The 14,164-nt window shown below is 33.1% G+C and overlaps 1 protein-coding gene across 1 annotated transcript in view; it reads left to right on the forward strand.

Annotated features, from left to right (window-relative positions):
• LOC106081461 (anillin) overlaps window positions 1-1,276 on the forward strand; it is a 9,839-nt gene extending 8,563 nt beyond the window's left edge. Inside the window, exon 10 of the mRNA XM_013243430.2 lies at window positions 1-1,276. This exon is cut by the window's left edge and continues 229 nt beyond it. Coding sequence (XP_013098884.2) covers window positions 1-790 — 790 coding nt within the window. The 3' untranslated portion in view covers window positions 791-1,276.
• The last annotated feature ends 12,888 nt before the right edge of the window (window positions 1,277-14,164 follow it).

Raw genomic sequence — 14,164 nt, forward strand, 5'->3', positions numbered from 1 at the left:
CTTGCCTGGTCTCTTGGCTGTCAAATTTCCCGATGTCATGCAATTAAATAATGTTTATGCCGATTTTAAGGTAACCCTAGAGATTTATGGTATGACAGCTCAAAGAGAGGTTCTACCCCATGAGGTCAAGTATCACATCAATTTAAATAAGAAATCTGGAGTGAAAACACCCAAAAAGAAAGGCTCTGACAATCGTTTAGTCATGCCACCAGTGCAAAGTCCGGCAGGACCACATGCTGTACGCACACCAGCCCTAGTGCAATATGGTTTTGCTATATTCTCCCTGAGAGAAATTCAGAGAACCACATGGACCCTCACCCAGGTCTTGGGAGTAAGTCCATTGGAGGGTGTGGTTCATATGAAAGTCAATTGTGAGCTTTCAGTTTCCGTGGAATACAAAGGTTTCCTTACCATGTTTGAGGACATTTCCGGCTTCGGAGCATGGCATCGTAGATGGTGTCACTTGAACGGCACCATGCTGAATTATTGGAAATATCCAGATGATGAAAAGAAAAAGGCTCCCATGGGTTCTATTGATTTGTACACCTGCTCTTCGCAAAAGATCACCCTAGCTCCGCGAGATATTTGCGCTCGCCTCAATACAATGCTACTCGAATGCCAGCGACCAGCTAGAGAAACGGATCAGGAATCCTTGGTTATAGTGCCAAATGGTCGCACGACAACTGTGCGATACCTTTTGTCAGCCGACACAAAGGAGGAGCGTGAGGAGTGGTGTGCTTATTTCAATAAGGCCTTGACTTTACTAAGGGCCTGGGGACCACCGCAATAAAATGGAGACACAAATTAGCCAACGATAAGCGATTAGTTTACTACATACACATGTTAATAATTTCAAAGTCCTTAGGGGTAATCGTTTCAGCATTTGGTTTAGTATTATTTTTATTTTATAAAAATTGGCTAAAGAGAACACACTTTTCAAGTGTATTTCGCCACATGGTATTTTAAATATCATAATCTTTTTTGTCTTGAACTATTACTTTCGAATACGTAGTAGTTTTTTATAATTTTTTTTGTTTGTTTTTCTATTTTTTTAGTTTTATTTTGACAAAATGTAAAAGACATGGGGTCCACACAAAATTTCTCAATTGTTTGTTGTATGCCCCTATCGTTTCAAAAGCCCAGTTTATATTTTGATAAAGATTCTCTTTCGATAAAATCCTAATAATCGTAATCGATTAGATATTGTTTAATATTTGTATACATTACGTTGTAAGTTTTTTTCATATTATCCCCCCGTATAATATTTTAACATAAATAAAACAAAATATTCATATTTATGTACTTATGTAAATAGGTATTGGCGTTTCGTTTATTTTGGGCAGTTTTTATACCCACCACCGAAGGATGGGGGTAAATTAATTTTGTCATTCCGTTTGCAACACATCGAAATATCCATTTCCGAACCTATAAAATATATATTCTTTATCAGCTCAAGGTTAAGCCCCTTCACATAATTCTGCATTATAGCACAGATCGGTCCCGATTTGGATATAGCTGCCATATAGACTGATCTCTCGGTTTTAGGTTTCGGGGCCATAAAAAGCGCATTTATTGTCCGATGTCGCTGCAATTTGGAACAGTGAGTTGTGCAAGGTCCTTCGACATCCTTCTTCAATTTCACTCAGATCGGTCCAGATTTGGTTACAGCTGCCAAATAGACCGATCTCTCGATTTAATGTTTTGGGCCCATAAAATGCTCATTTATTGTCCGATGTTGCCGAAATTTGTGACAGAGTGAAGTTAAGCCCCTCCACTTATTTCTGCAATTTGGTCTAGAACGATGAAGATTTGCATTTAGCTGCCATATAGACCGATATCACGATTTAAAATCTTGGCCCCAAAAAATTGGCTTTAATAATCAAAAGACATAAGTTATGCAATTTTCACCGGATTTTGATAAAAGAGGTGGTGGGTATCAAAAGTTCGGCCCGGCCGAACTTAACACCTTTTTACTTGTTAAAAGTATGTGTAGAACTTTTGTTTACAAAGTTGGGATAGGCATTTAACTCATGTGGTGCGATAAGGTTATCTAATACAAGTATATTAAATTTAGAAAATTTCCATGAACATGCCATTAAGTAACTGGGGATACTTCACTCATATCGATGAGTGCAGTCCAATTATATTGGGTTGCCCAAAAAGTAATTGCGGATTTTTCATATAGTCGGCGTTGACAAATTTTTTCACAGCTTGTGACTCTGTACTTGCATTCTTTCTTCTGTCAGTTATCAGCTGTTACTTTTAACTTGCTTTAGAAAAAAGGTGTAAAAAAAAGTATATTTGATTAAAGTTTATTCTAAGTTTTAATAAAAATGCATTTACTTTCTTTTAAAAAATCCGCAATTACTTTTTGGGCAACCCAATAGTTTAAGCTCAATCATAAGTGGCCTCCTTTTTAATGCCGAGTTCGAACGGCGTGCCGCATAGTGACACCACTCGATAGATGCCCGGCACGGGATATCTATGAACAGCATACTGGCTGGAACATTGAGGTCCGATCTGTGTGGTGTTCATTGCTGTTACGAGAAGCTTAGATGTGAGCTACCGGGCGCGTCCACAGGTTGCGGATTGTGGAATGATCCATACGGATTAGCTGCAACTGCAGTCGCGGACAATCATCGTTATCGAGTGGAGAGTATCAGTGAGGGGCCGGGCGGCACCGGCTCTTGCTTAAATACTGAGCGCTTATGATGCTCGATATGAGAAGGCGGGTTATGGGCGCCCATAGATAACCAATAGCCAGAACGAACATACTCATCTTTAGAAGTTTGCATGTGGCAGTAACAACAACAGCTTTATAGGGAAACTTTAACCCGGCAGGACACCTTACAAATGTAGGCAGCATTAGTAAGGGGATAACCACCACTGAAAATTTTTCTGATGTTCACGCCGAGATGTTTTTGGGTAACTATCATTGTACAATCACAAATTCGCCCAACCATCTTCGATATATGTATATCTCGGAATATCGCAAACCCATCGTCTTCGGCTTCCATTTAGGTACAAGGGATACTTCTCCCTTATTACAGAGTGCAGTCCGATTAAAGTTTTTGCTCGACGATGTGCCGCGTTCAAATGGCGAGTCGCATAGCGATACCACTTCGTAGAGATACTTGGCTAGTGACTTCACAAATATGCTAACCTCTGCGCAACGGTGGCCGCCTTCGTCTTCGGTTATGGTTATATACCAATGGCACTAAAAACAGTTTGGTGTGAGAACCAAAACTCTTTCTTTTCTTAAATTTCCATCAAACATTGTGTAATCTATAATGTGGCAAGCTGTGTAATTAAGGCAAGCTGGTATTTATCCCTGTTAAACATATTTGAACTGGTAAGTCTTTCCGAAAACCCTGGAATATACGTCGTTTTCCTGAAGATTTTTGGTGTTGATTCTCTTTCGTTGTTCTTCGTTCTATTCTTTTTTCTTGGTTTTTTTTGTAATTTTCTCTAGTAAGGTTTCCATCACAATATCGGCAATTATCGAAGAGATGGGCAAACCCATTGGCATGCGTTTCTTTTGTTCATACAATTTTTCATCGTATATAAAATATCTAGAATCCTTTATTCATCATAACAATTCTATAAATCAATCCTTTGGTATCTTTGTGTGCTCCTGGATGTCATTCCATTTTTCGGTTATAGTGTTTATGGCTAAATTAACCGGTATGCTTGGATATAGAGACACAACGTCGAAAGATATTAATACCTCATTGTCTCTGATTTCCTTGTCGATGATTTTTGATTTGAATTCTATCTCGTCTTTTATGTTGTATTGTGAATCTCTAGTCCAGTTATTGGGTTGCCCAAAAAGTAATTGCGGATTTTTCATATAGTCGGCGTTGACAAATTTTTTCACAGCTTGCCACTCTGTAATTGCATTCTTTCTTCTGTCAGTTATCAGCTGTTACTTTTAGCTTGCTTTAGAAAAAAAGTGTAAAAAAAGTATATTTGATTAAAGTTCATTCTAAGTTTTATTAAAAATGCATTTACTTTCTTTAAAAAAATCCGCAATTACTTTTTGGGCAACCCAATATTTAATACGTCGGTTAGATATTTTGATTGTCCATATGTTGGGGAATTAATTGATGAACGAATCGGCCTGAGTGGTGTTCCCTCCTTATGGATTTTGGGTAAGCTATAAATTCTTGGGGCAATCGCGGTATAAAAAAAAACTATTAATTCTATAGAAAATTAAACTAAAAATTAATTATAATAGGAATTTTTGTTGAAGCGACATCAATTGCTCTTCAACCACACTACATCTTCTACAGCTCCATCTACAGAAATAAATACAACTAAGCTTAATTAAATCAGATGGCAACGACGCGAATTGTCATTTGATCTTGTCTTGTATGCTTTTCATTGTTCATCTGATTTTCGCACACATCCGTTTGTCGAGCAAATATTCATTTGTTTTATAATACAAATTATTTAGTTTATCTTTTTTTTATTATTTTTTAATTTCCCCCTCAATGTGGCCAAGTTAAACATGGTCCTTCGACCCGGATATGAACCAGTGACCTATGGATATACAGTCCAACATGTGTCTTAGAAAGTTTGTGAATATTTTATTTCTACAGAAATTTTTGTACATTTTTTTTTGGAAAATTTTAATTTCATAGGAATGTTTTTTAAGAAAATTTTGTAAAAATGTTGTTTCTACAGAAAGGTTTGTCTTAATTTTATTTCTATATAAATGTTGACAAGTTTTTTTCTATGAAACATGCTTACACTTTAAACGTTTACAAATTTTTAACTGGCCTTAAACTCCAAATAAAACTTTGCTGCAGTTTAGTTGGAGCTCGGATTACCAATGCGGGAATTGTGGGTTTGGTTTTACCCAGAGGATTTGGTCTGTCGCTACTTTGGTATTACTGACACTCTAATCAAGCTCCAAATATATAAAAACAAAAATCTTTTGGTTTTAGCTTCATTTATTTTCTTGTTTTGGGTGTTTTTTGTTTGTGTATATTATATTTATAATACATAGACATTTATTATTAACAACTTTTAAGGATTTGAACATTTTGGACTTGTTGCTGTCCATTCATTTTATTTATAACATTATTATCATTTAATTATCATTGAGCATATTTATCATATTTTTGAGTTTTTGTTTTTGGGGATTTCTGTTGATTTCTATAACAAATTTAATAATGGATAGATTTTGTTTTCAATTTATTCGTTTAACTTTTGTTGTTGTTGTTGTTCTTGTTATTGTTGGCAAGCACACATTTAAAGCATTAACAATTTCAATAGTTGTAAGTGTGCAAGGATCTGTGTACAATGGTGGTAAAGTCTATGTATGTGTGTGTGGTTGAATAGAGTTAATTGAAAATTTATGAATGTAAAAAATACGAGAAGCAGAAAATAATGCATAAGTGGTTTATCATTTGGCCATTGAATGTCCATATCATTCAAATTAATTATTTTGATCAGAGCAGAAAATATATAAATGAAAATTTAATGTGTCCTGTCCTTAATTAAACAATAAAGCTGTGCCATAAATTTTAAGAAGTAAGAATGACTGGCAAAATGTTTAAAAATGGTATTTGCACATGAAAACTGTAAAGAAAATTTATGTTAGACTAACAAAATGTTTGATAAAAATAAATTCTGATTTTCTGACAGCGCTAAGTAGAGTTAGAGGACTTATTGGGCCCTGTTTCAAGACAAAAAAGTACTCTACGCCGTACTTAATAGTCGTGGGGTATGTGGAGCGCGTCAATTAATTTGACCAAGGTGTTGATGAAGATACATGGCGTATAAGAAATCATGATCCACCAAGCCAGTCAAAGTGTTTTGAATTATAACACACACTTGCTCAACTTTTATAAGTTCTTTGCTATGCTATTCTTTGAATAGAAAGGATGAATATGATCTCAATACAAAATTTTCTATAGAAATAAAATTTTGACAAAATTTTCTATAGAAATAAAATTTTGACAAAATTTTTTATAGAAATAAAATTTTGACAAAATTTTCTATAGAAATAAAATTTTGACAAAATTTTCTATAGAAATAAAATTTTGACAAAATTTTCTATAGAAATAAAATTTTGACAAACATTTTTAAAGAAATAAAATTTTGACAAAATTTTTTTATAGAAATAAAATTTGACAAAATTTTCTATGGAAATAAAATTTTGACAAAATTTTCTATAGAAATAAAATTTTGACAAAATTTTCTATAGAAATAAAATTTTGACAAAATTTTCTATAGAAATAAAATTTTGACAAAATTTTCTATAGAAATAAAATTTTGACAAAATTTTCTATAGAAATAAAATTTTGACAAAATTTTTTTATAGAAATAATATTTTGACAAAATTTTTTATAGAAATAAAATTTTGACAAAATTTGCTATAGAAATAAGATTTTGACAAAATTTTCTATAGGAATAAAATTTTGACAAAATTTTCTATAGAAATAAAATTTTGAAAAAATTTTCTATAGAAATAAAAATTTGACAAAATTTTCTATAGAAATAAAATTTTGACAAAATTTTCTATAGAAATAAAATTTTTGTAGAAATAAGATTTTGACAAAATTTTCTATAGGAATAAAATTTTGACAAAGTTTTCTATAGAAATAAAATTTTGACAAAATTTTCTATAGAAATAAAATTTTGACAAAATTTTCTATAGAAATAAAATTTTGACAAAATTTTCTATTGAAATAAAATTTTGACAAAATTTTCTATAGGAATAAAATTTTGACAAAGTTTTCTATAGAAATAAAATTTTGACAAAATTTTCTATAGAAATAAAATTTTGACAAAATTTTCTATAGAAATAAAATTTTGACAAAATTTTCTATTGAAATAAAATTTTGACAAAATTTTCTATAGAAATAAAATTTTGACAAAATTTTCTATAGAAATAAAATTCTGACAAAATTTTCTATAGAAATAAAATTTTGACAAAATTTTCTATAGAAATAAAATTTTGACAAAATTTTCTATAGAAATAAAATTTTGACAAAATTTTCTATAGAAATAAAATTTTGACAAAATTTTCTATAGAAATAAAATTTTGACAAAATTTTCTATAGAAATAAAATTTTGACAAAATTTTCTATAGAAATAAAATTTTGACAAAATTTTCTATAGAAATAAAATTTTGACAAAATTTTCTATAGAAATAAAATTTTGACAAAATTTTCTATAGAAATAAAATTTTGACAAAATTTTCTATAGAAATAAAATTTTGACAAAATTTTCTATAGAAATAAAATTTTGACAAAATTTTACATTGAAAAAAAAATGTTGAAACAAGTAAGTTCGGCAAGCCCGAATCTTATACACCCGCCACCATGGATGACATTTGTCGAGCTCTTTGCGTGGTATCACTTTTAAGGCAAACAAAGAATAATATCAAGTTATAGTCCGATTCGTAAGTGAATAAGTGAATTGAATGTTGAAGACCATAGTAGAAGTAATTGATTTCAGTCCATTCGATTAAGAATTGCGCCTTGTAGGGGCTCAAGATGCATAATCGCAGATCGGTTTATGTGGGAGCTGTATGAGGCTATAGAACGATTCAGACCAAATTGGACACGTGTGCTGAAGGTCATGGGAGAAGCCGTTGTATAAAGTTTCAGTCAAAACGGATAAGAATTGCACCCTCCAGAGGCTTAAGAAGACAAGATCCCACATCGGTTTATATGACAGCTATATCAGGCTATGGACCGATTTAAACTATACTTAGCACAGTTGTTGGAAGTCAAGACAAAACAATTCATGCTAAATTTCAGCCAAATCGCATGAGAATTGCGCCCTCTAGTGGCTCAAGAAGTCGATTTATATAGCAGCTATATCAGGTTATTAACCGATTTGAATCACACTTAGCGCAGTTATTGGAAGTGATACCAAAACACCATGTGCAAAATTTCAGCCAAATCGGGATGGCCAGGGCGGTGTCGGTGGCGAGATGGGGCTCGTTAGATGGTTGCCGGACTGCCAGTTCGCTATGGCCGGTCATCGACCAGAGGAGAACGAAGGAGTTGCAGGCGTTCGATAAGAGGACGATGATTACTTTGACAGGGGTCATAACCAGACAGTGTGCCATAGGCCGCATGGCGGTGCGCATGGAGATACCGCACAATGACTTCTGTAGGAGTTGCCTCGATGAGGATGAGGAGGAAACTATTGAGCACTTGCTGTGTTCCTGTCCGGGTCTGCAGAGACGTAGGCCCTCCATTCTGGGGAGCCGTTTCTTCTGTGATCTGGGAGAACCTGCAAACGTACCTCTGGTATGTCTCGTGAGGTTTGTTGAGGAAACAGGATGGTTCCGACGGGGTGTGCCACAAGCTCCGGCGTAGGTAGATCCGTGCTTGCGTAGGACGGGCGGTTCTTCATCCCCCGCTCGGGTTCTCCACTCCTATTGTCTTTTTCTTATATTCGTGTATAACCTCTAGTACGAGGTCTCACATTTTCTTCTCTTCTCATTCTCTTTTCTTCTCTTCCCATTCTCTTTCAAACTGGCCTCCGAGTGAACTCACCTTTGGTGGGCAACCCATTCAACCTAGCCTAACCTAATCCTCCTAATCACTAATTAGTGAACTGTGGCAGAAGGTAGAATGGTAGAAGCACGCCTATTTCAGACGAACATTGGATTGCCTTAAACTTTTTAAAAAAGCATTTTTATTTTGCTTTCTATTCTAAAACAAACACAAACCCTTTTGACTTAAGATGGACAAAAAAAATTCAACGATGAAATGAAACAACCAAATTAAAACGTAGCTCAAAAAATAGATAAAATAAAATTTTGAAAAAAAAATTTCTATAGAAGAATAAGATTAGACAAAATTGTGCAAAGAAATTAAGTTTTGACAAAAATATTCCATAGAAATAAAATGTTGTCTCTTTGTGCTCTATTTTTTTCATATTTTAAATTTTTTCGTGATTTTCGAACATCTAGCTGGAGATACTGCACTAAGGAGAGTTAGAGGACTAATTGAGCCCTGTTTCAAAACAAAAGCAGCTCTATGCCGTACTCAATAGTCTTTGGTTATGTAGGGCACTTTAACCAATTTGACAAAGGTGTTGATAAAGATGTGATGGTGTATCAGAAATCATGATCCATCAAGCCAGTCAAAGTGTTTTGAATAATAACACACACTTGATTAACTTTTATCAGTTCTTTGCTATGCTATTCTTTCAGAATACACTGAATAAGGTTAAGCCAAGCGATCAGACGACATACAATTTTTTTTTAATTTTTAGAAGTACTTGGCATTTAGGATGTCAACTTGCTGTCTTTTCTCATTCAGACTTTGTTAACGTTTTCTCCTATTGATGACATTTTCAATCGGCAGATTTGACATCCTCAAAGATGTTCATGGGGCCTACCCACTTTGTGTTTTTGCAAGTGACCTAACCTTCTATTAGTGAATCCTGCTATTCTTTGAATAGAAAGCATTGAATATGATCTCGAGCCAGAAAGTTTTCGAAAAATTTTGACAAAATTTTCTATAGAATTATTTTCTTTAGAAATGAAACCTTGAAAAATGTTTCTTTAAAAATAAAATTTTGACATAATTTTTTATAAAAACACAATTGTTGACCAAATTTTCTAAAAAAATAATTCTTTGCAAAACTGTCCATAGAAATAAAATGTTGACAATATTAATAATTAAAAAAATTTTGTTTCCCTTATTTTTGTGGTTTGTTGTTAAAGCATAATGAAATGCTGTTTTTAATGTTTGCCACAAATGATGCATTGATGGCTGTAAGTGTAATTCGTTTGTACTAAATATGCAGTGTTTAACAACTGTGTTTGTATGGTTGCTTTGCAATTTTTCGTTTCCTTCATTCTTTTTTTTTTTGATATAACTCATTTTTCATTTGAAAGCTTGCTTGGCTATTTAAATCTGTTTTTGTTTTTTAAGAAGGATAGGAGTAGGCTGTGGGGATGTTTAATATTCCCCTCAGTGTTTTTATAAATAACTTGAAAAAGTTCTTGGCCGGTCTACGTTGGGTTTCGTTTCCGAAAGGGGGCGAGGGAGGATTTGTTTTTTTTATACATTTTCACCATGTCCCTTAATGAGGTTGGTTATTGGTTTCTTTTGTTTGTTTGTTGGTTGGTTGGATGGTTAATGCATAAAACAATGAACCTCTTTTTTCTTTTGCTGAGGGGTTCATTTTCGGGGCCATTGTTGTTTGTTTTCTTTTTTTTCGGTTTTATTGTCATGTGTTGCTTTGTAATTTGTATGTAATGTAGAATTGCTTTCAATTGAATGTAATTTTGTATTCGGTTTGCATTCATATGTGTGTGTGTATTGTGTTTGTAGATATATTTTTTTTATGATTTTTTTTTCATGCATGCTGAATAACAATTTGTTTTATTTTATTTTTTTTTTCCTAAGACATGTCTAAAAATTTGGCAATTGCTTGCATGTTAGTTACACCGATAGTATGTTTTGTTTTTGATTTTGTTAAATATTTTATTTTGTAGGTATTTTTTTTTCTTTAACTACTTTTTATTTATGTGTATATGCATGTATATATATGTATATGTTTATATATGTATATATACTAATTGATATGATTTTGTTTTTGTTTGTTTCTCAATATCATTTTGTTTACAAAAAAACTCCCTAAAATTTCGTATCCGGTTTTTACAACATGACATCAGGGGAGAGCGATACAATATGATAGTTTAATAAAACAAAAATTAAGAAAAAGAAATTCTTACAAATCATAAATCAATTCTTATTAAAAAAAATAAAAGTTAAAAATAAATTTTTAAATTTCTATTGAAATAAAATTTTGTAAAATTTTCCTAAGAAATAAAAGTTTGTAACAATTTTCCATAGAAATAAATTTTTTTTTGTTTGTTTTTTGAAAAAAAAAAAATCACAAAGTTCATAAGTTTGCCCCCTCGCGGCAAATATTCATGAAAGTTTTTCTAATTTAGTCAAAATTGTTTACAGAAGTTGATTTTTTCTGTTGTTTTATTAAAATTTTATAATTTTTTTAACTGCAAATATGTCTCTAAATATAAATATAAAAATGTATAAAATTCGAATTTTGTCAAATATTCTCAAGAAATCAACCGTGCAAAAAAAGAAAAAAATAGAAATAAAGAAAATTTGCCAAAATTTTCTATAGAGATGAAAATTTGAAAAAATGTTGTAAGAAAAAAAATTTCTACAAAACAACAATATTGGAAAAAAATATTCTATAGAAATTAAATTAAAAAAAAAGTTTTAGAAGAAGAATTTTTAACATTAATAAAAATAACCTTTATATAGGAAAAATTTGTTAACATTTTGTAAAGAATCTAAATTTTTTTTACAAAATATCTATCTTTGGCTTTTATTTTTCATTTGCATCTTCGATCATTCAGCTCGTCGCGTAAGAGAAAAAAAATGTTAAATTTAATGATATCGCCCTAACGGGCAAAAAAAATTTGAAAAATTCAAAATTCGGTAGAGCCCGGCCGGAATTTGAGCCTGGGCACACGGAGCAACAGCTAGAGCCATTGCCGTTGTCTTAGCGTTCGAAGCCATCAATACAACTTCTAACAGATGAACAAAATCATGTGTAGTACGGAAGAAGTGTAATTTGACACAGATAGAATGTCTGTCATTACACAAAAATACATGCATTGAGAAAAGTACAGCTAATAAGCAGGGTTGTCGAGCTTGGCTAATGTGGTAATTGTATCATAGATGCGTTTTCGCTATTAATACGATTCAAGTACAACATACCAACGCACGGACCTTGAAGCCATCACACTTAATATGGCTGAAAAGTCTTCTAACCAAAGACGGAACGCGTCCCATAGTGGTGGGAGTGTGTTGCTATCTTTGGCTTTGCGAAAGAGAAACAAACAAAATAGAAAATTCTCAGAAATGTTTGACAGGCAACCCAATCAGGAAAAATGTTTGATACGATCCATGCTCTTTCGGAAAAAACCCCTGAGATAATAATCGGATTGATGTTCGTTTTATATTAAAAATTCTGTACTAGACACCCTGTGTTCCCTTCAAAATCTTAAATCCACTTCCATTTTAAAGAGTGATTGTTTATGAACTAAGTTTTTCGGGTTAGCAACACGGTTTATAATTGTGTCCAAATGTCATATGTGAAAGTGAAAAGTGTTCCGTATACTCTGTAATTTCATCATGGATAAACTCACAGATGAGCACCGACTGCAAAGACGTGCTTTGTGACAACAGATCCATGGTAATCCACTGTTTTATCGAAAACTTGTGTTCAGCGATGAGGCTCATTTCTGGCTAAATGGATACGTTAAACAGCAAAACTGTCTCATCTGGGGTGAAGAACAGCCAAATGCCGCACAAGAGTTACCAACGCATTCCAAAAAAACGACCGTTCGGTATGGTTTATGGGCTGGTCATGGCATCATTGGTCCATTTTTGCACTACTCGTCGTCATTGTCATACTAAGTACCAATCGTCATATAAACCAAGTGAGAATTCTGTTTGGTGTTGTACAAGTATATTTCCATACAAGTCCTAAACGCACCAGGCATGAAAATAAAAACAATCGCGAAAAGTTAACTCAGGCGATTTAATAACAAATCTTCTGTGCCATAATAACGCGTGGGATGCGTAATAATCGTCGCAAAGAGTTGCGACGCAATGGATTTTCGACTCATACGGTCTATAATAACACATTGGGTTACAAGAGAATCGTCGCAAAGGTTTGCTTAAACGTCCGCACATGCAATGGATTGCCCAATGGTATCGTAGAAGAGTGTTTCGCGACCCATTTGGAGGTATAATTGCGTATTAGTCTTCCAGAAGATTGTTTTATTCATCGCGGGACGAACGCTCTTTCAAAATTATGAAAAATGTTTGAAGGATGCTTAAATTGGTTGGGCACACTAAGACATTTGAAAATAGTAAATGTGTTTGTATGAGGGGCAGTATGAACCGAATGATCATCTAGGGAAGTAGAATAACAACAATGCGTCAACCGAAGAAAGCCACACAAAAGTTGCTTACACTGTACGTATTCTATTGTTCGTATTTCCTGCGACCGGAGGCATAGGAATTTATGTGCGGCTGTGCGCACATAAACCATCTACGGTTTAAACCAAATTGTTCACAGTTCTGTTCTCCTTATAGGATTTCTTTTAAAGGTTTTTCACGGGTACGGTTGCCAGATTTTTCAGTTTATTTTATAAAAAACTAGCCGAACCGGGCACGCTCCGCTATACTTTCTTTATCTCTCTAATATCTTTTTAGGGTGGAAATACTTCGCCCTGAATGCGGATATCGAATTCGTTCCACTGTAGCCTATATTCATAGGTGACTGCAAAAATTAAACTGGACTAAAGCCCTATTTTTTTAGTATTGATCGAATTGTGTTGTTTTGCAAACCTAAATGCTGGCACTATTAAGAACCTTTTCATCAAATAAGCAAACAGGCACATCGATCAAAATTGTGATTCCCCTAATTCACAAACCAAATAATGAAGGATTATAATCAAACACGCACTTTGATCCACACTGGGATTCCCCGAAATGAACAACCAGGACAACTACTGAGATGACGCAAATCGAAAATATGTTAACCGAGACAATGTAAATCGAGGTTGTAGTGTAAACCAGCGATGCCCAAAATGAAAATGTTACTGTTTGTGTGAAATGCTTTCTTTAAGTATTTTTAACTCTCTCAATATGATAAAAATAATTTTCTGGTGTGAATGATTGATCTTTCGACCAATGGGAAACAATTCTGTCATAGTTAATTAAAGCCAGTAAAAAATTGATCTTTTGCAAAAATATACATAAAATAAGAAAACCTAAATACTGGTTTATGCTTTTCAAGCGTTTATCAATGAAAATCATTGTTTTTAAAATAAAAACAGAAAAACGATGCGTTTGCCCTTGCATTCATACGTTGCTGTCTTAGGGATTCTAAAGACAATATTCGACTAAACAATTATTAGAATTTTTGTCTAAAAAATTCAAGTCGGCTTTCAAATTTGTTGTACTTTTGGGTCGCTGAAATTTATAATAAATTGTTGTAGGAAAATTAACAAATTTCCTCGTTGTTTTTTTTCGACAAAAGTTGTTGTTTTTCAAAATTAATTTTATCTGTGTATGATAATTACAATTTGATCGGAAACTTTCGTAGTGATTTATTATGCAAACCAGCCAGACAA

This window comes from Stomoxys calcitrans, chromosome 5, assembly GCF_963082655.1.
Source record: "Stomoxys calcitrans chromosome 5, idStoCalc2.1, whole genome shotgun sequence".
NCBI classification, from domain to species: Eukaryota; Metazoa; Arthropoda; class Insecta; order Diptera; family Muscidae; genus Stomoxys; species Stomoxys calcitrans.